This window comes from Lygodium microphyllum, unplaced genomic scaffold (genome assembly GCF_053477565.2).
Source record: "Lygodium microphyllum isolate KBCC unplaced genomic scaffold, Lygodium_microphyllum_v1.1.10 scaffold_35, whole genome shotgun sequence".
NCBI lineage: Eukaryota > Viridiplantae > Streptophyta > Polypodiopsida > Schizaeales > Lygodiaceae > Lygodium > Lygodium microphyllum.
Window position 1 is genome coordinate 1,359,931 of NW_028229518.1, and position 22,083 is coordinate 1,382,013.

General features: G+C 40.5%; 1 protein-coding gene across 1 annotated transcript in view; it reads right to left on the minus strand.

The window, feature by feature from the left end:
• Positions 1-6,621: 6,621 nt before the first annotated feature.
• The window catches only part of LOC148009169 (uncharacterized), a 53,873-nt gene continuing 38,411 nt past the window's right edge, over positions 6,622-22,083 (minus strand). The window contains exons 3-7 of the mRNA XM_087673738.1: positions 18,809-19,174; positions 18,468-18,710; positions 18,136-18,228; positions 17,778-17,978; positions 6,622-7,173 (exon numbers count right to left, since the gene is read on the minus strand). Coding sequence (XP_087529864.1) covers positions 6,958-7,173; positions 17,778-17,978; positions 18,136-18,228; positions 18,468-18,710; positions 18,809-19,174 — 1,119 coding nt within the window. The 3' untranslated portion in view covers positions 6,622-6,957. The remainder of the gene's footprint in view (positions 7,174-17,777; positions 17,979-18,135; positions 18,229-18,467; positions 18,711-18,808; positions 19,175-22,083) is intronic.

Here is a 22,083-nt window from a genome sequence, read left to right on the forward strand (position 1 = left end):
CCTACCACTATCTGACATGACAGTTATGTGTGCAGTTTTCCGACATGTGTGTGTCTTTAATAAGTCAATACTTGACTTAACCATAGTTAGTCAATTATTAGTTTCTTTGGTCACGTAGACCTAGTTCATGTATTGTGTTAATCAGTTAGTGTGTGATGGAATATTGAAGAGAAGAAGAGAGCATACTACTCTTTGAGCTAATTGCCTCTCTCTCTCTCTCTCTCTCTCTCTCTCTCTCTCTCTCTCTCTCTCTCTCTCTCTCTCTCTCTCTCTCTCTCTCTCTCTCTCTCTCTCTCTCTCTCTCTCTCTCTCTCTCTCTCTCTCTCTCTCTCTCTCTCTCTCTCTCTCTCTCTCTCTCTCTCCTTGTACAATTATGCCAGAAACCCACCACACTATTTCAAGCTATTGAGCTAGCAAAGAGGTATGCTCGTAAGTATAGAAAGGATATTCCCATGCATGCTCCCTTTGGATAGCAAAGGTCTATTGCTAAATAGGGCAACTTTGGTGGCAATTATGGAGGATCCAATACTTCATTTAGCAATCCCAAAGTCCCTACATACCCTACTTTCAATTCTTCAAGACAACAAAGTGCTTCAAAGTTAACAAATCAGTCACAAAGTAGAGCCTAAGTAAGGTGGCAATGGACTGCAAAATAAATCAACAAACAATGGCAAGTTTATACCTATGGATCTTTTTAAAGAGTGAAAAGAAAGGGATCTATGTTTCAAATGTGGTGAAAAATATACAATTGATCATGCATCCAATCGCACTTACAAGAATACCAAGGCCAAGAATTATAACTTGATAGTACTTGAGAATGTGGATGATGAGATTATTGAAGAACCAACATTGAGTGCACAAGTTGAATTTGAAGGGCATGATGAGGATCTTGATCATGATCAATCTTATGAGGTTATGATAGTCTTGTAAATACAATACATGGAATTTTTCGAAAATATAACCAATTATAGAATTAAAAATGCAAATAATATTTAACGATATTAAAATTGATAAGTCAACAAGATGTAAAAATAAAAACTTATAAGCAAAAGAAACATTTGAAAATTGGATACATATCTTTTAATTTAGTAAAGAAATTCAAATAAAATTGATTCTTAATATAGGTTTATCGAAAAATTGCTTTCAATTAGACCATGTAAACCTCAAACAATGCATGTCGAAAAGGTCTACTTGCATTTTGATCCAACTAATATCAAAGGACATTATTCTTTATACAAATTAAAATAAACAAAATTAAGCTCAATAACTCTATTACTAATGAGCTGGAAAGACTATGTATAACAAAGATAAAATCTTAGCATTTTAAATTTTAATTTAAAAAATAAAAATGTATATTTATATTTTTCTAATACATCTTCATTAATAAATAAATACATATTAGAAATTTAAAATTATTCATATTTAATATAGTAATATTTTTTCTCTAAGAAATAAAATCTATATATAATAAAAAATATATAGATAATACTTTTAAAATAATTACTAAAAATAGCATTGATATAGCATTATTTTATTAGAATTTTAATAATAATACATCTTAGAACTCTATCATATTCATCTTAAATTTTATCATCAATATGATAGAAATGTAATTTATAGAATTGTTCAAACAACACATAATCATATTTATGGAATAATAAATATATACATTAAACCAAATATAAACTTATGAATATTTGCAAAAGGCTTGATCATTATCTTTCAAAAGATGAGAGACTTTATGTTATTTTATTAGAATATCTCAATATAGCATTTGATCAAATTAATAATAATACAACATTGAAGATGATAATAAATAAACATGACTTATTGAATCATTTATACACACACACACACAAAATTACACATAATACAATATAAAATATAATTTTTACATGTTAAAATAAATATTTTAACCTAATAGATTTTATATTCAAATTTTTTATATGTTAATATAAATGAGTATGTTTTAGTTTTAATAAAAATGTAACTTATAAATCATTTTACTACATAAAAATCTTCCTTCACTATAGTTAACACAAATTTATTCTTATTCAATTTCTTGAAAATGAACTGTTGTTTTTTATTGCAATCCAAAAAAATCATACTAAAGTGGAAACATATTTGGAGAGCATATATAAGACATATTAACAAATAATCATCAACCATGGCAAATTCAACATTTATTGAAGAACTACCAAACAACATCAAGTGGAATATTTTGAAGAAACTCCAACAATATTGGTCGATAGAGGTTCAAGAAAACAATAGAAGTTTAAATCTACATGTGGATGCTCTACAACAAGATACATGGGATGCTTCGTGCACTAATAGTCTTTTGTTTATTCAATTGGCAACTCATTAGAAGGTAATAGATCATATCATTTTTCCAACTTTTACTATTGAAAGTTTGAAAAGTTGGTACTATCATTACAACAATACAATACATATTTTAAAACACATGAACTTTGAAAACTTAAAAAGCAACTTCATTCCTCTTTGGAGTGATATGAAAGTTGAATTTAGTGGATTAGATAAACAAGAGATTGAAAGACTACTAGCAAAATAGTATTCTCGACACCTTTTTTGGAAAAAAAAATATTTTTATTTTTGTATAGTATAGACAATCTAAACATTACCATCTCATTGTACATATCAAGTATAGATATACAAAATCATTTTGCCAAGATATTCATTATCAACATCTATGCATCTTGTACTTGTCATCATAATATTATCTATAAAGTTCAACTTTGTCTCTACAAATTTCAAGCAAACTATAAATTTGTACTCAAAGCAAAGCACTTGCAAACATATCCAATAATTACTATATTTAACACCTTGTTCATCGTAGCTAATGTTTTAAAAAACCAAATAACAAGAGAGAGAAATAGAAAGAGAGGCAGAGAGAGAAAGAAAAAGATCATATTGAAAAATATGATTTATAATGTTTTTATTATCATTGTATTTTATTTTTAAATTTAAAGCATTGTCTGTTTGAGTTGATATTCCATGTCTCTTCTCTAATCAATATAAAAATTTATATTGGTTAACATTGAATCAAAAAAGAAAGTATAAGAAATATAAATTAAAAATATTTAAATGAAAAAAATAAATAATAATAATAAATACTTGGCAGTACCAATATGCACTACGTTTTCTGATATCAATCATCACGATAGTTTCATTAAATTCATCCAAACATTCAAAAAACATAAACTCCATAGAATAAGCATGAAAACAAGAAAATATTTATTGCAAAATGAACTTGTGTATCTAATACAACAATGCCTACATTATTTTTATAAAAATACTATATGCTTTTGAACATTGATTCATAAAGAGAGGCAATGTACCTATAGGCATGGCTGATCATGTTATAAATCTATTTTCATTGATGTGCTCAATGCAATTGAAATATCTATAAAATGCCTAATTTTTTAAAAAAATAATGAATATTAATTATATAATCTTCAATATAGTGTAAGTGTATGAAATAAGGACAAAAACTATGGATAGAGGAATGACTAAAGTATACATGTTTCTTAAAATTCTTGCAACCAAAAGGGCTACAATGTGAGGCACTTTAATGCCCTAAGATATCTCCTACTTGATAAGAGGTAAATCTAGGCTACTTCATACATGAAAGGCCCATCCTAGTAGACATCCTAATGGCAATGCAAGCTTTCTACAAAATTCTGTCTCACATGGTATGCCTTCACTTTTTAGATACTTTCTTGAACAAGTGAAGACAACTTCCCACTATGTCCAAAATCTCATTTCTCCCCACCAATGTACAAGGATCCACCCTCGGGGGGTCCACTAAGGTTTATCGTATGGTACCACATGAGTGTAAAGGAGGGGGGTTATTTAAGGGAAGGAATGTACATTTTATAAGGTAAGGTCCCATAAATAGGGGGTAGATTAGGGGTATTTTCATATATTTCTTGCACGCAGGTGACGTCTCCTTATTACTACTAGTGAATCCCCCGTGGATCCACCCCTATCTTTATAGTGGAGGCGTCAACCTTTGGAAACCTACTTGAAGCAAAAAGTCTTCACTATCCTGCACATGGAATATAAAGAGTTTTAGGCATAGCAAATGGGCAAAGGACATATTAGAATTAGTGGGCTATCTATAAACCTTAAGCAAGTACATAAGCACATGGTATAAAGCACACCCACGAGCTAGAGCTTAAATTTAACTATAAAATCAAGTTCAATATTAGAATTAGTGGGCTATCTATAAACCTTAAGCAAGTACATAAGCACATGGTATAAAGCACACCCACGAGCTAGAGCTTAAATTTAACTATAAAATCAAGTTCAATATTTTAGCATCAGAGTACTAGCATTCATTAATCATAAAGGTGAAAACTAAAAGTAATTACATCCAAATGCAACATAAAGGCTAACAAAAAACATGATGAATACTACTCTCTAAATAACACACAACAAATATGCCATATGATAGGAAAGTAAAGAGCCACTAGCTTTGTTTTTTCTAAAAGGCCAAATTGTTAAGGGCATAGCTAATTTGAAATAACACATTTTGCAAACATCTACTTGGTGAAACATTGAAGTATGCTATAAAGACTTTGCAACACACCATTGTTCTTAAGACTTGAATAGCCACTATGTCCTCTCTAGACTTCAATTTCTAATATTGGCTCCCCCGTCCCTTCTCGCATCCCTTGCAATCACTATCAAGCAAATGCTAAAATTGAAAGCTCTTTCTAAGAGTTGCTTATTGGTATGTCCAATAAACACTAAGATAAGGCATGGAAATCCACCTCCATGCATACGAGAACACTTAGACTCACATCCACACCCACAAACAAATACCAACACCCAAACACAAGTTAAAGTGCCTTAATATAAAAACTAGATGTCCAAAAGACACGAGGGGTTTGTGCTACTTGGTTAGGCTAAGATGTAGGAGTCGGTGTGGTGTTGTATATTGATGATGCCTCTAGCAAAGGACAAAAAGTCCTAATTCTAGACAGCTATTTCCATTGGGAAAGGATCAACAAGCACTTCAATATCATTATTGATTTACTTACAAGCAAAGGTGTGGTTGTCAATTCAAACATTGCATGAGAACACTTAAGTACCATAATGACTACTACATCCTACTTGGCAATGTCAATTTTAATGATCGTTAAAATTGTTCTTTTTGTTGGTATATATATACTATGCATAAATTCCAACCTTAACTCTTGCTATGAGATTGGACTATATAACAAACAACATTTCACCTATTCATGCATTCATCATATACACACACATACATACATACACATACAATACACCCCCCCATGCGTACATTCATGCATGCATACCTATACACATACAAAGTAACCACAAGCATACTCATAATAAGCTCATATTTCTTCTTTCAACCCAAAAGGACAAAATGAGTAAAGCCAAGCTATACTTCTATTTCCTCTCTTTAATTTTGCAAAGTCAAATCATTGTTTGATTTTGTTTATAGCTAGTAGTTGGACTAGATTCTATTGACATTCTAAGAATAACTTTTCACAATGAATAAATTTTATGAAGAATAAAATTTCCCATTTTCCAATGAATAAATTCTAAGCACCTTTTTACATGGAAATTCGATCCAAGGGGATGGATGAAATTTTTGCACCTAGTAGCTAAATTGCATTGTCAATATACGTGTATGCAACTGTAAGATGACATACATTTGGTATTTAATCTATATATGGCTCTTCTTGAGTGATACTATGTGCTTCTAAAGGGAATCTATTCATGAGATACACTAATGTATTCACAACTTCAACTCAATACGCATTTGAAAGGTTAGTATAATTCAATATAGGCCTAGAATGTTCAATGACATTATTCTTCCTCGCTACAACCCCAATTTGCTTAGCAGTATACCTATAAGTGCATTGTCTTCTTATGCTATTGTTTCCAACCCAAAAAAAAAAAAAGAGATGAACTCCCCCCCCACCCCCCCCCATTTGATCTTACAACCTTGAAATATATGTTACATTAATTTCTATGAAAAAAAGATTATTTTTATTTACCCAATGCAACTAACAAAAGGGTGAACAATTGTTTTGTGGTTGAGACCTTTCTCCATAGTCCTGATATTACAAAGAATGTGTTTTGAATGTCACTTTAAATGGAGGACTCAAAAAATGGCATGGAAGAATGGGCCTTATTGTGTTCTATCACAACTAACGCAATTATCCAACTGTCATTTGTCGATTTCAACATACAAAGAGACCATAGCTAATATAAATACAACATCAATACAATCTTCCAAACAAAGATCCTTTAACCTCATGTAAAACTAGTGAAGTTCCAAATTTTAAGTCTCACCTGACTAGTAGCAATTCCTTCTTCCTCCCGTTTCCTTGTGTTAATAGGATATTTGGAATACCTAGTAAACAGCAGTTGTTCTAAAGCATTCCAAGTGAAAGGTAGATGTTTCAAAAGCTTTCAAATTCATAGGTAGAAGTGTCTTGCCAAGTGAAAGGCAATGTTAGATACTTTTCCATATTTGTGAGTAAAGGTTACAAACCCACAAATGTATAAATAAAACATGTTAATTTTAACTAAGATATTTGTACTGATCTCCAAAAAGCTTTCTTGTGAACAGAGCCCAAGACTGAAGGATCTGACTGGTTTAGTAAGTGTGCCCAAAAAGGCTTGTGGTCCTGCAGGTAATTGCAGTCACAACAAACAGACCCAAGTCGTGACATAATGCCCTTGTAGCAGACTTGATTAGTAATCCGTTTAATTCAAATGCTTTGACCAATTTTTAGTAATAATGTACAAAATTTTACAAGAGTGATTGTCAGATTACTACTATTGCACCATATTGAAATGTTACGTATACCATAAATCAGCAGTTATATGCAGGCACTTTTGCCAAGCCTCCTTCAAAGAATACAAAGCCAGTTTGAGCTGCAACAAAATGCATGCCTAACACATGTCAGGCCTCAAATAATCAGGTGGCAAGCTTGGACATTTCTCATTCATGTGAGCGTAAGGCTCTATCGAGTTGTAGCCTGGAAATTCCATCAGGTATTCTCCAAGCAGCTGACAGTATAAGCGAGGCTCATCGTTTTCAATGTTACACCAGGAAGGTAATCGAGACACATCATCCTCAAAAATTTTCAGCATGTATGCATCTCTGATCTGTTAAATAAAAATTACAGAAATAAAAACCTTAGCTCAAAAAGCAATCAATCTTCACCAATTTGCACAACCTACTAATTCACATGATAAGATCAGTCAATCATCAATAGTGAAGATTTATCTGAAAAGCAATTCAATTCCCACATTTAGATACAAGTGTTAAACAACTAGGAGTTAAGAGGAGAAAGAACTGAATGAAATAATATCTCAGATGCAGAAAGCTGTAATGGGAAGGTAATAGAAACCATGTGCTAGAGCAGAAGATAAAGAGGATTATGCCCAACTAACCCCAATGCCAAAGATATTTCCCCTCTAAGTTGCATCATTCATCTTCCACATCCTTGTCCTAAGACCATCACCAAAATGGGTTTTGCAACTACATGGCCCTCTTCAATGCAAGTGACATAAGGGCTCACATAGTACTCTTCATCTTGTGGTTCTTCCACGTGTGCAAAAACATCACCAGGAGTTAAGATTGGTCCAAGTGACCTTGGTCTTCCTGATGAGTTGGTGTCAGCTTTAGGTGCTATGGGTCTCTGATCGAGTGGTGCAAGTAAAGCTAGTGGGACACCCTGTCCGTAATGAATTCCTTTATTTGCTAGATGCGGATTATTAGCATAAGGATTGGTATAGGGCAGCTTCCTGGGTCCTCCACAAATAGTTGCATGATGCCATAACATTCACAATTGCTACATATTATATTCCTAGGCCCTGGCCATTCTGACAGTGACTACCACCACAATAGACGCATTTAACATTGGTCTACAGATCTGGCTAGGTTTAAGGCTTTCACCTATCCTCATTAATTCTTGCTTGAGATCGGCCACATCTTACGATAAAGCTCAATTCCTTCTCCTTTCCTCTTTCACTCTAGAGACTAATCACACCAGAAGCTTGAGATCGGCCACATCTTACAATAAAGCTCGATTCCTTCTCCTTTCCTCTTTCGCTCTAGAGACTAATCACACCAGAAGCTTGGGCCTTGCTCTTGCTTCTTTCTTTAAGCATGTCATCTACACTAATAGCTTCATCAAATACTCCACTTAGATTTGACTTACCCAAGCTCAAGAAGGTACCAATTATAGCCTTGTATAGCTCCTCATCTTTAAGCCCAACGATAAAGGCTATAGCCTAGTTGCTAGGCCATAGGGATCTTTGATTGCTCTTTGTTGCCTTGGCTGAGGCCTGAGGCACATAGCAACTTTGTAGTTAGCAATCTACTAGCTTGGAGAACCGTAAAGTTATGTAGCAACTTACACTGCACAAGGACCTACCCAAAGGTCAGATGTATTGTGCTGAAACGCAAAGTTTTGAGGGGTGAAACGTTTCGTGGCTATCTTGTTCTCTCTTGACTAGAATTTTAAGGCAAATCAATGTGCTGCCCTTTTGACTGCCATCATCATCACCATTCCTACATGTCAAAAAGAGGGAAACTGATTCTGCCACTGTTGTCATCATCTGTTGCTGATTGCCATTATATCAAGCCACTTTCTTGCCGGCCTTTTTCATCCTTCGTGTGTTTTGCAGTTCTGCCCTGGCATTTGCTTCCTCCCAAGCCAACTGCGCTTTGCAGCATCCTCAATGCTGCTGCAACAGCATTCACTTCTGCATTTCAGCCTCAGCATCCTTCGCCACTCAGAAAGCTGCTGGGGTTTCACGTCTGCACTGCCTTCCTCAGCCTCAGTGACAATCCTCTACTCCAAGAACCACTGTGTTTGGCTGCATTTTGCAGCCACGCTGCTGCCCAAACCATTTCCTTCACCTTTTGGAATCAAGTTTGCAGTTTGCCGCATTCAGAATCCATCAAGAGTACAAACAATGTGAGATGGAAGGATCGAGGTGCAGCTGAGATTCAGTAGACAGTGTGAGAGTGAGAGAGAGAGTAAAGCACGACACCCAAGAGAATAGACTGAAAGAGTGTAACCAGAAAGTACAAAGTACAACCCTTAAACCTTAGGGTTGTAGGGGGTGTTCACACCCAACACACACTAAGTGCCCATAAGTGTGTAACATAAGCACATAAGCACATACGACAATAAGACTATAAGTCTGGGGGAAAAAACCTCTCCTACCGAGAGTAAAAAGTGCCCCAGTGTCCTACTGATCACCGACACTCCCATATGAGCGTAGGCGTAAGTGAGGCGTGAGTCAAATACCCAACAAACCCCCCTGGAGTGACGTGTATCATAATCACCAGCCCAATCAAAATCACTGTAAGCATGTAACTGCAGTGGTCCCCCCTTGGCATAAAGCAAACCCAAGAGATCGAGTACCCTGCAAGTAACGAAAAACACGCTTGACAGCTTGCCAATGTGACATACGTGGCTGATGCATATACCTGCTCAAAACTGAAACTGCAAACTGTATGTCCGGCCTAGTGTTGCATAGATAGATAAGACATCCAACTGCAGGAGCATATGTATGTATATCAAACAAATCACTGTCATCGTGTAATGACAGTTTCAGTCCAGGTTCCATGGGGGTACAAACTGGCTTGCAATCCTGTAAGCCAAACTTCTCAAGAAGCTGCCCAATATACCTTGACTGAGATAGCCCAATACCTCGAGCATCATGTATGAACTGGATGCCCAAGTAGTAATGCAAAACTCCCAAGTCAGACATGTCAAAAGTTTGCTGCAAATTTTTTTTGAATGCTGAAATCTGATCAGCATGTGTTCCAATGAGCAAAAGGTCATCAACATAAAGACATATAATCAGCATAGATCCCCCTTCTTTACATACGTAAAGGATAGACTCAGATGAGCTGTTTAGAAACCCCTGACCAAGCAAGAAAGCATCTATTTTTGCATACCAAGCTCTAGGAGCTTGTTTCAAACCATATAGTGCCTTTTTGAGCTTGCATACCAAATGTTCTGAGCCTTCAACTGCAAAACCAATGGGCTGCTGTACATAAACTTCCTCCTGAAGTTCCCCATGTAAAAATGCAGTCTTGATATCTAGCTGATGCACTGTCCAACCATAATGTGCAGCCAAAGCAATCATAGACCTGGCAGGCTCTTCATTATCAAAAGTACTTGCTGCCATAACAAACTCCATGGTATGTGCTGAATCATGCAAACGAGTTTGCCTTCTAGTACGACCAGCCATGGGTGCATCCAAAGGACTATCTTGCATAGTCTGCAAATACCATCTAGGTAACTGTCTAGCATCCTGACTGTGTGCAAGCTCTTGCTGAATTTCAGTTTCAGCATGATGCTGAATATTCCGATCAGCCAATGGCTAAATTTCTGCACTTTCAATAGGAGCAGCTGGCTGAACATTAGGTTCATTTTCTGAAGCTCCAGCTGAATAACCAACAGTAATGGGCAGCAGCCCTTCAAAAACATCACGTGCAGCCTGATGTGTGTCCAAACCAGCCAAGGATAATTCTGATTTTTCATCAAAAACAACATCCCTGCTGACAAAAACCTTCTTTGTAACGGGATCATAGAGTCTATGGCCTTTGCTCTCATTGCTATATCCCATAAAAATGCACTTAACAGCCTTGTTGTCCAACTTTTTTCTAAGTACTTGTGGAATATGGGCATAGGCAAGACACCCAAAGGTATGAAAGTGACCAACAGAAGGTTTACGGCTGTTCCAAGCCTCAAAAGGTGTGATGGTCTTCAAGGCTTTGGTAGGGCATCTGTTCAAAATATGGCAAACACACATGACTGCTTCCATCCAAAAACTATGAGGCAAGCTCTTTGCCTTCAGCATACATCTGGCCATCTCCATGAGTAACCGATTCTTCCTCTCTGCTACCCCATTCTGCTGTGGAGTATAGGCAGTAGTGTACTGATGGACTATGCCTTTCTGCTGCAAAAAGGAATTCAGCATAGAGGACATGTATTGCCCCCTCGCTCCGAACGGAGAGTCTTAATCTTGCATCCAAATTGATTTTCAACAAGTGCACTGAAAGCCAAAAATGCATCATACACTTCTGACTTCTTTTTCAAACAATAGACCCAGCAAAAACGTGTAAAGTCATCTATGAATGTCACAAAATAATAGCAACCGCCCAATGACATGGTTTGCATAGGCCCACAGACATCTGAATGCACCAATTGCAATCTGGTTGTTGCTCTGAAAGCAACATCATGGGGAAATGAGAAACGATGTATTTTTCCCAAAATGCATCCCTCGCGTAAGTGCTCAGGAGGTCTCTCCAAGAGAGGTAAGCCATCCAGCATCTGAGTACGCTGCAAAAGCATCAAGCTGCCAAAGTTTACATGCCCCAAACGAGCATGCCATAACTCCGCCTGTAGCATAGCAGGAGTAAGAGTGGATGTCAAGTATGCCGACTGATCTACTGTGAGAGCATCCAACTCATATAAACCATGACACAAAGATCCTGTCAAGACCAAAGTCATGCGTTCTTTATCTCTAACCATGCAACGGTCATCATCAAATGTGACCTGCAAACCACAACGTGCCAAAGAAGAAAGAGAAAGCAAATTCTTCTTGATTCCAGGCACAAACAAAGCATCCTGCAGGCGGAGAATAGAGCCATCAATGGCTATGAGCTAAATCTCCCCAATACCACGAACAGGGTATAATGCATTATTGGCACACTGTACAGATTTCCCAACGGGAGGTGCACTAACTGAAGCAAACAAATCTCTGCGAGATGTAATATGTCTAGAAGCACCACTATCAAAGAACCAAGTGTCAGCATCCTCTGTAGAGCTAAGTGCTCTATCGGCCCAAGAGATGTCATAACTGCAAGTGTAAAAACAATAGTCCCTGTCCACAACAAAGGACGCGGACTCATTAGCAGTGGAAGGAGTAGTAGAAACAGACATTCCTGGCTCCTTCTCTTTGGCAATGCGCTTCATGCACTCAGTGATATAGTGGCCGGGCTTCTTACAATAATGACATTTTCCTTTTTTAGCTTGCGTCCCCCCTTGTGTCTGATTCTGCGATGTGCCCGAAGTGCCAGAACTCTGTGGAGCATTTTTCACCTTGCTGTTTTTGCCTTTCTGTCTTGCCACAAAAGCCTGCTCAGAGACTATAGCATCCACACCACTATTTTTCCGTGTTTGCTCCTCCTCTAGAAGCAAACTAACCAGCTGAATAAAAGTGAGTGGGTGCTCAGCAATCCTCATGGTGAGGTTCAATGCAGTATGAAAAGACAAGTACGAAGGAGGTAAGGAATTCAAGGTAGTGGATATCAACTGTGCATCCGAAAAATACTCATCTACATTCATGAGCTGCTCCCTCAAGTCCTGAATCTTATTCAAGTGATCCTGCATAGAATCACCCTCATTCATCTTCAAAGTCTCCAACTCTTTCTTCAAGAAAGAGATCCGAGTCTCATTCTTTCCTGCAAACATATGCTCCAAAGTCAACCATGCATCTCGTGAAGAAGATGTTGAACGAATGTGAGGGATGATGGACTGCTGAATTGCCAGAGCAATCAGCGACAAGGCCTGTGCATCACGTGTATCCCAAGCTTTTTGAGCTGCAGTTCTTGGAGGAAGTGGCTGAGGTGGAGCGGGCTGAGGTCCACGTTGACAACGTGCGCCATGGGAAGGAGTAACGGAGCTACAACTCCCGGTCGAGTTTCCTCTCCACTGACATAATTCCATAAATTCTTGGCCACTAATACATTCTTCATCATGAATGACCATAGCGAGTAATTGTTTCCGTCCAATCTGTCTTACTTGGATACATACGTAAATACATCACCTCCCTGATTTGCCATGATGACAAATTTCCAAAGACAAATGAGCAATGTCAAAGCAGTAAGGACTGGAAATCTGCAAATTTTCAGAAATTGCAGCAAACACACTTCTGCAATTAATGTGCAAGGGCGTACTCTGTCAAAAACTGTCTTTTAATGCACGCTTCCCAAGGTGCAAACAGTGCTCAGCAACACTGTAATATTAAAATCCCCAAAATTTCTGCCAAAATTTGTCACACATAACCCAGAATGTGCACTCAATGTGTCTGTCACAGACACAGGCACGTGTCCCAAGGCAGAAAACTGACCCTGCTTCTACACGAACTCCTGTGTTTGAATTAAAAAATGCAAAATTTTACCTCTACAGAATGATTTCAGGTAACTGACGACGTGCACGGATCTCGAGGCAGCGTCTGCGCTCAGGAACAGGTTGGCGAACCTGGTGGGTGGCGAGCAGCTGTAGATACAGGAGGCGGCGCCTGGACTGGCAGTGTCTGCAGAATCAGCTTCAGCACGCGCAGGTACGGGGCGCGCTGGTGCAGATGGCGCGCGCAGGCAGGTGGCGCGCGCAGGGACTGGGACTGGCAGCGCGCGAGGAGGCGGCAGCTGCGATTGACGGGTGGCGCGCTGGGCTGAGGAGGTGGCGCCTGCAACTGGCGGTGCTGATAGGTGGCGCGCTGGCGGCGCTGGAGCTGGCGTCGCCCTGTAGATTGGTGGCGACTGCGCCTGCAGCTGGCGGACGTGCTGGAGGCCGACTTGCTGGAGGCAAACGTGCTGGAGGCAGGCGGCGCCCAGGCCAGCTGGCGACTGCACAAGCAGTTTAGGGCGAAACTGACGGGGGCTGGCGAACTGGCGTGGGCTGCAGACTGCAAACAACAGACTGCTCTGATACCAAATGTGAGATGGAAGGATCGAGGTGCAGCTGAGATTCAGTAGACAGTGTGAGAGTGAGAGACAGAGTGAAGCACGACACCCAAGAGAATAGACTGAAAGAGTGTAACCAGAAAGTACAAAGTACAACCCTTCAACCTTAGGGTTGTAGGGGGTGTTCACACCCGACACACACTAAGTGCCCATAAGTGTGTAACATAAGCACATAAGCACATACGACAATAAGACTATAAGTCTAGGGGAAAAAACCTCTCCTACCGAGAGTAAAAAGTGCCCCAGTGTCCTACTGATCACTGACACTCCCATATGAGCGTAGGCGTAAGTGAGGCATGAGTCAAATACCCAACAAACAACTCCTCCATCATCCCTGAGCTCCTTCATAAAGAGATAATAGCTATTGAGTTCCTTAAGCATCCATTGTACCACACCTGATATATGTGGTTTTTTTGTTGAGTTCATCCATTCATCTAGTTCATTCTTATTATATTCTCTGAGCATTCTTGTTTTGGTCATCCTCATTCATATAGTCTGTGCACTCTATTAGTCCTCGGTGCTACAAGTTCTGATTCCTAGGGTTCATTTCCTCATATCATGATACATGTTTGCTTTTTCCAACAGCAGCAATTACTAATAGAGCATCTGTTCAGCGGTGCAGGTTGCAAGCATTCCTACTACCTGCCCATTTCTCTGAAGAGCTCCACTTCACCAAATCTCTCAACATGCAGCAGTCACCAAATATTAGGGAGCCTACATGGCAGAGTTCACAAGCTTGGTTCTCTCCAGACTCTTGCTCCAACCACCATTGTCAAAGGACGACGTACCAGCAAGACAGTAGGGTTTGCGGGGATGAACACAGAGTGAACTCGGCAAACCCTATTGTCTCGCTGGTACATTGTCTTTTGACATGGTATTAGAGCTCAATCCTCCACTCCAATGAAGGCAAAGACCGGTAGTGCGTTCGGCATCCAATTCTCTTCTTCTGCTGCTGCATCAACACCTTACCTAGCAGCTGCCCTACACTGCACTTGCTGTTTTCTACCTGCATTTCAGCCTACTGACAGTTGGCGGCTCCCCCCTGCTATTGGTGGCTCAGCCAATCTACTGGCGGCTGTTCTTTGCAACCCAAAAACTCTTTCTGATCTGCTGGAACTTGCGTTTCCAGCTAGCAGATCCTCCTCCTCAGCTGACGGCTCCTCCCTTCAACTGGTGGCTCCACCATATTGTTGTACCCTGCGTTTTTTTGCTGGCAGTTCTGCCCAGTCCGCCAGTGGCTTAGCCTAGTCAACTGGCAGCACTTCCTAACTACTGACGACATTCCAACACCTACTTCTACTACTAAAAGCTGCGTTTGCAGCTGGCCGCTCTTCCAAGTCAGCCGGCGGCTACTCTTGATTGCTGGCTGCAACATCTTACTACTGGTAGCATCCTCCTCCTAGTAGCAATTCACTTCCAGCCCTTCCACTACTCTCCCACCCTTGAGGTGGACATTGCGGTTCATGCTTCGCACTTCCCTCACACCCCTTGAGACAGACATTGCGGTTCATGGTTCGTGGCTAACCTCTTCCTTCTTCAACAAGGCACATTGGTATCCATGGCTTCTTTACCAACAGATGACCAAGACCAATCTACTGGGTGCTATTGTGGCATCATCGAACACACCACCGATGCTTGCCGACTTTGACCTTTGCTCCTCGCCCCCCGGGAGTATATGCGTCTCCCACCTAGCACTACCTGTGACACCTCTCTTTTCTGGGCCACAAAGATTGTTCTACATCGGCTATCAGAGTACTATGCTTAAGGCAATAAGACTCATCCGATGTGCACTAAGTCCTTTCGAGCACATGGAGAATCGATTGGTGCTACGACCTCCTGGAGATTGTCACAATGCCAGCGGCAATCTTCTCCCATGACCTTTTACATTCTTCTTTTACCCTTGGATAGGGTGGCTTCCTTCCAACGGTCATCTCACCTATTGATACCCAAGATCTCGAGGATCTACCTAGATCAGGGCCTTGGAGATTCAGCCGCAACTTGGTGACAAGGCCTTCGTATTCCTTCCCGCATGGATGCACAGAGCTAGTGGCTTCTCTCCAAGGGTTGAGTTTCGAGTTCTCCACTTCACTCTGTCTACTACTATTCTTTACTGCAGGTTACCTTTCAGGTGGAAATCTTGGATCTTAGGGATCCTCTATACCTTCTTCCACGTCTTCTTCTTGCCTTGGTCACTTGGTCAACATGGAGCCAACTCCCAAGATTGAGCATGGGCATATTCTTATGGTTCTCAACACCACACAAAGTTCAACATTTCTCCTATGCATTGCATAATTTCATCATCTTTATACTAGAGCGCTTGGGCAAGTGAGCAATTTTCCCACGAGGGACACTATCCAAGTGACACCTACTACATGAGCATTCTTCGGCATGTAACCCTGCATTCTCCACCTCACTCTTCTCTTATTCTCCTTTTTGAGCCTAAGATGGGATGTTGAGAAACCCTTAACCTGTGTTTTGCATTTTTTGTTTAGGGTTTCACAGTGGACACCCCCAAAAAGGAGTTGGGCACCCACAATGGGACACCACCCTAAACAGCCAGCATTCTCCCTTCGGACACAATCCTAGACAAACTCTTGTCTATTTATAGGCTGCCTCTTGTCACTTATTCTTCACAGTTGATTCATTCAATCTGTCATCTCTTCTCTCCAACCTCTCCACTACCCTCACACCCGTATCACATTCACTCCATGATTCAAATCTTCATCACTCCATTCATCAGAGTTTCTTCTCTCTTTTTTTCTTTTGTCAGTGTTTGTGGAGTTTATTTTGTGTTTCTCCCTGCAAACCATGCTATCTCGATGGTACGTCATCTTACCATGTCAAAAGACGGCGTACCAGCAAGACAATAGAGTTTGTGGAGAGAAACACAGAGTAAACTCGGAAAACACTAAGAAAAAGAAGAAGAGAAGTGGATGTCGAATCCACCAATAGTCTTTGCCTTCACAAGAGTGGAGGATCTTTGCCATTATTTGAGCAGATCCAACTCTGATACCATGTCAAAAGACGACGTACCAACGAGACAATAGGGTTTGCAAGGAGGAACACAGAGTGAACTCGACAAACACTAAGAAGAGAAGAGAAGAAAAAAGAAACTATAATGAATGGAATGATGAAGATCTGAATCGTGGAGTGAATGTGATACAAGGGAACAAGGGTGCCATAGCACAAGGAAGATGATGAAGACAGCCACGAACCATGACCTGTAATGTCCTCCTAAAGGGGTGTGAGGGCAATGGAGAGGCTGGAGAGAAGAGGTGACAGACTACATGAATCAAATGTGAAGAATGAGTGACAAAGGCGACCTATAAATAGGCAAGAGACTGTCTGGGGTGGCGCCCGGAGGGAGGATGCCGGCTATCTAGGGTGGTGCCCCACTATGGGCACCCAGCCCCTTTTTGGGGCTGTCCACTGTGAAACCCTAAAGGCAAAACGCAAAACGCAGGTGAAGGGTTTCTCAACAACCATTGCATCTCAAACAGCAAAATATCCTCATTGAGAATGGGGATTTCTGAGCTATGATGAAAACTTGGCCCCTTAAATACAACAATACTACTTTTGCGTCATTCAAATGATCAAAATATGAAACTACAATTTTAAAGACTCAGCTTAGATTATTAAAATTGTACTCCTAAAAACCCTTGCATTCTGGCATGACAAACTTAGCAACAAAGTAAGATGTAATGAAACCAGTCACAGTCCGGCAGGTATCAATAAGCACATACTAGCATATTAGTGAATGATAAAGCACAACTATGACCAGGACAAGCTGTCCATCCCCTCTTCCTACAAGAAACGTTAAAAATGCTTCAACACAAAATACTTTCTATCATCGATCTCTGCCTGTCTAGAAGCAGTATCATAACCCCCACTAATCAAAACAAATAAATGCATACCCAAACTGCACTTTCAGAACATATATCAGAAAACTGCCTTATCATTCTATAAAAAGGAGTTAAAGGAGAAGAGATGTGACCGTGAATTCTGTCACTTGTATAGAATTCGAGAGTGGCCCAAAAAGGCCAGCTGCTTTATACATAGAGAGAATGAAAGCCACACAAGATGTTGATTTCCCATCACTATAGATCCAGTCATCAGCCTCTGGCATGGCTAGCAAATCATCGAAAGATACACCTTTCTGCTCACTTTCCAACAAAATGCTTGGAAGATCTAAGCCCTGTAATTGACAGAAACCAGCGTTCATCACTCAAAAACTTATGGGCTGCATCAATGTGTAGCTCATCTCATGTACAGATACTATCATTTGTAACCATAAATTGATAGGATGTTGAATTGTTGAATTAGAAGCAAGCATGCTGGACATGCAAAAGTACCTTTGTTCCCAGACGTTTGTTAAGAGCTTCATTCCACATATTTGCAGCATAGTCAGGTTGTACCCTTGTCCACATGGTCATGACTGACATGACCTGATCACGCACACAGCATGAAATAATAATTGCAAATGCTACTGCTAAAATATGAAAAAACATTCAATATTACAAATTATATGGTAAGCCTCACAACTAATTCTTCTCTTGTAAGGTTTCTAGGGTGAAAATCAGGGTTCCTGACGAGGAAAACTGCTAAAAGGAAAAATATGAACAAAACTATTTCATGACATGGCTGAAATGGGGTAATTTATCAAAAACTAGGTAAAGATGGTCACCAGATGAGCATCAAGTGGAGGTGGATAATTGTCAGATCGTGTGTCTATCCAGCTGAAAATCATGTTATGATAACCATAAGGTTTTCCATCCATCTTGCGAGCATGCTCCCAGGCTGCAGTAACATTGAACTTTTCTCGTGCATCAGGATGTAAAGGCAAAAGGGTCACATGTGCATGCGCAACATCATTTAGCTGGAGGCGCCACCACTCGTCCCATGGAAGAACAACAATAATTTCCTCACCCTGGACAGTTCACAAACATGCATAATATTCACTATACCACAAAGTTCAGAAAGGGGGGAAATTTTTCTGAGAATTTGCCACTAGTTTTACTATGTTACCTGCTCGTTTTCATGACCAGATTCACCAACCCATAGCTGATTATTCTCATCTCTTAGACATACAGCAGTGTGACCAGCATAAGCACCAGTCACCCACTTTTCAAGAGTCTCAAAACCTCCCCAACGGCCACGGATCTTGGACAGTGCAAGAAAATCGCCAGAATGAATATCATCAGTAGAAAAATTCGACACCTGTGGTCCCAAACGTTTCACTAGTTTGGTTCCCATATGCTTCTCTAAGAAAGCAATATTTGTACTTTCACCCCATCCTGTATTGGAAAACAAAGGAAGAACATCCCAAAGTGCTTCAACTGTCCCCAGCATACCTGCTGGCATTAAGAAAACAGAAAGGCCATGCTGTAATACCTGTATCAGAACACAAAGGATCAGACCAGGATGCTGTCTCTGAATTTACTCAAACCAATTTAGCAAAAATAAACAAAGGGTGAACATTGCATGATGTTTACTCAATTTTCTCCTTTCTCATTATCCCCAGGAGGATTGAAATAAGTAGATATTTATTAGTAAGGTGATTTAACCTAAGCTCAATTTGATACCCATGAAGGGTTTAGCACACTGTTCTTAGCAGCATAATCAGAAAAAACAGAAGCATGGCAGTAAAAGCAATATAGTAATACCTCTGCAAAGTGCAACACTCAGGAGGGCTTTAGCACAAAAGGGTGTTTGAAATGGAGTTATAGATCTACAACCAACTAAACTGACTTCTGAAGATATAACACTACCAGCTACATGAAGCCACTGAATGGAGATGTACTCACAACCGACATGATCAGACTCTGCACAAACAGAGTGAGTTGTGTTCTCCTGATTCTTTTGTCTAATTTCAGCACTCATGTACAAGGAGAAAGATACTATGGGCCAGCATGTGATGAGACAAGACGGAATGGAAGGATATGAACAAGGAGACTTCTATGGCTTTTGTGAGATGCAAATCCTTACCTATAGGAAGTTGGCCAAATTAGCCTAAAATGACGAAAATTCAAAAAGGGCTGTTTTAGTGGTTAAAAGTGGAGTTACTCCAATGAGTGACTAACTAATACATTGACTGATCGAGCACCTCTCTAGTAACATTCTGGTCCATTGTAGGCCATATTTGGGCATCTAAGTGCCCTACAACCATGATCCTCTTGCAGGAATACAGCTCTAGTACACACACCCGTGAATGAGGTAGGTGGTTTACACTCTCCCACTAGAACTGGACCTGTTCTAAAATGCATGGCCTCTTTGACATGGTCTGCAGTTGTCAGGTTGCCACAAAGCAAGCATATACACTAGCAATGATCCATTGATAACACGCATTATCAAGCACTCCATCAACAAAGCCGGAAGATCATAGCCCAAACACCTTGGTGGGCAATCGGAACCAATAACACCTGCGAGCTAATGTGTGAATACCTTTGAGCTACCAATAATGTCACATCAGGCCATTCTACCACAGCAATAATCTTCTCAGGGTCTATCTAAACAAAAGCTTGGATGTGAAAAATCATGTTTAGATGTCCCCAGTGCTCATCCTTCAACTTGGAACAGACAATGACATCAGCAAAGAATGCATCAGCATAATTGTGAATTGTAGTTCGGATCCATCATTCTGCTGGGAAGAAAGGGCAGAATTTGTGAGACTAAAAGGCATCATCTTGTAATTATGCAGTATGGAAGCAAGAAAAGAACACTGAGACAGAAGAAGAACACTGATGAGAATGAAGGGTAAAACTCAAATCTGAACAATTGGAAAGCAGGTTGAAAACAACAGCCCCTGATTCTCAACTATGAAAGCATCAAAGCAAGAGATTCTGGAGGAAGTGAAGCACCTTGAGCTGCCATGAGCTCATTGGAAGTTGTGCCCCTGCCTTATGTGCTGCCACCGCCACACTCTACCTGCACCCTCCAGCTGATGCGGCCTGCCCCCTCGCCCCCTCCAGTTGACACTGCCTGCTCCAGGCTGCCTGCAGTATCTCACCCTCAATGCCAACTGAACTGTTAGGAGTCAGCTCCCTGCCACATCAACAGTCGGACTGTCCGTGCAGTCCAACTGCAGTCGGCTGCATTTAAACCGACCTGCCTATTTTGGGCATTTTTCGAGGCATTCTTTTCAGCCTTTTAAAGGCTGAGTATCTAGCAGACTACATCACCTGCATTTGACAGATTTCAGCCTGCTGGTGATGGAGACAGCACTCGGGGCTGACGGAGATCAAGGTCCTCAAGGCGGAGACATACGCAAATATTCTCTCTGCACCCATGTATAATTGTGCATCCTTATACAGCATTCTTCACTGCAGATTTTTTGTGTTTCGTTGTGTGTGTGTCTCTCTCTCTCTCTCTCTCTCTCTCTCTCTCTCTCTCTCTCTCTCTCCGTTCACTCTTTGTCATAGTCATTCATTTCCGCATTGCTTCACTTTGACATGGTATCAAAGCATTGAAGGACTGACCTAGGGTGGACCTATCTGAAGAGGAGTTTTCACTCTGACATGGTATCAGAGCATTGAAGGACTAGGGTGTGTGAAGAAAACTGCGAGGGTTGCACTAAGGACACATAGAGTGTATGCACTGAGGACACATGGAGTGTATGACCACGACAAAAACACAAAGAGACTGACACAAACACAGATGGCAAAACTCAAGCCCTAAACGCAAAACTCAAAACTCAAACACAAACAAAAGAAGGGAGAGAGAGAACACAACTCTGAAGTGAATGAATGTTGTAAATGAATGTAAGAGTATACAGTGTGCTCAAGGGCAGAGCAATGCCGGAGTGTGACGTCCACCAGAGACGGATCCCAAGTCTGTGACCACCAGTCGAAGCGTAGGAGTGTTGAATAGTGAATGGCAGCAAGTTGATCACCAAAACGCAGCAGTCTGGAGGCAAGAACTGTGCACAGTTTGCTGTAAACAACAGGCTGAAACAATGTCTGATGTGACTGGCGATGACTGGATGATCAAATCGCAGCAGATGATGATGTCACCAGCAACTGACATCAGCATCAATGAAGGCGCTAGCAGCAGGAGCAAGCATGGATAGAGTGGCAGCTGTCTCGAGGGCTGGACAGCCACGAGGGAGGAGGCTGATGGCTGAAATCTACACGTGGAGTGAGAAACCTGCACAGATGGAATGAGGCTGAATGGGGGCAGCCTGTCTATTTATAGATGTGGAAGGGTGCCCCAAAAATTAGGGTTTCCACTGAACTCTCTCGAACCGCTTCCTGTTTTAGGGTTTTTACTCTAAAAGAGCATTTTTTAGTGTATTTTGGGACTGT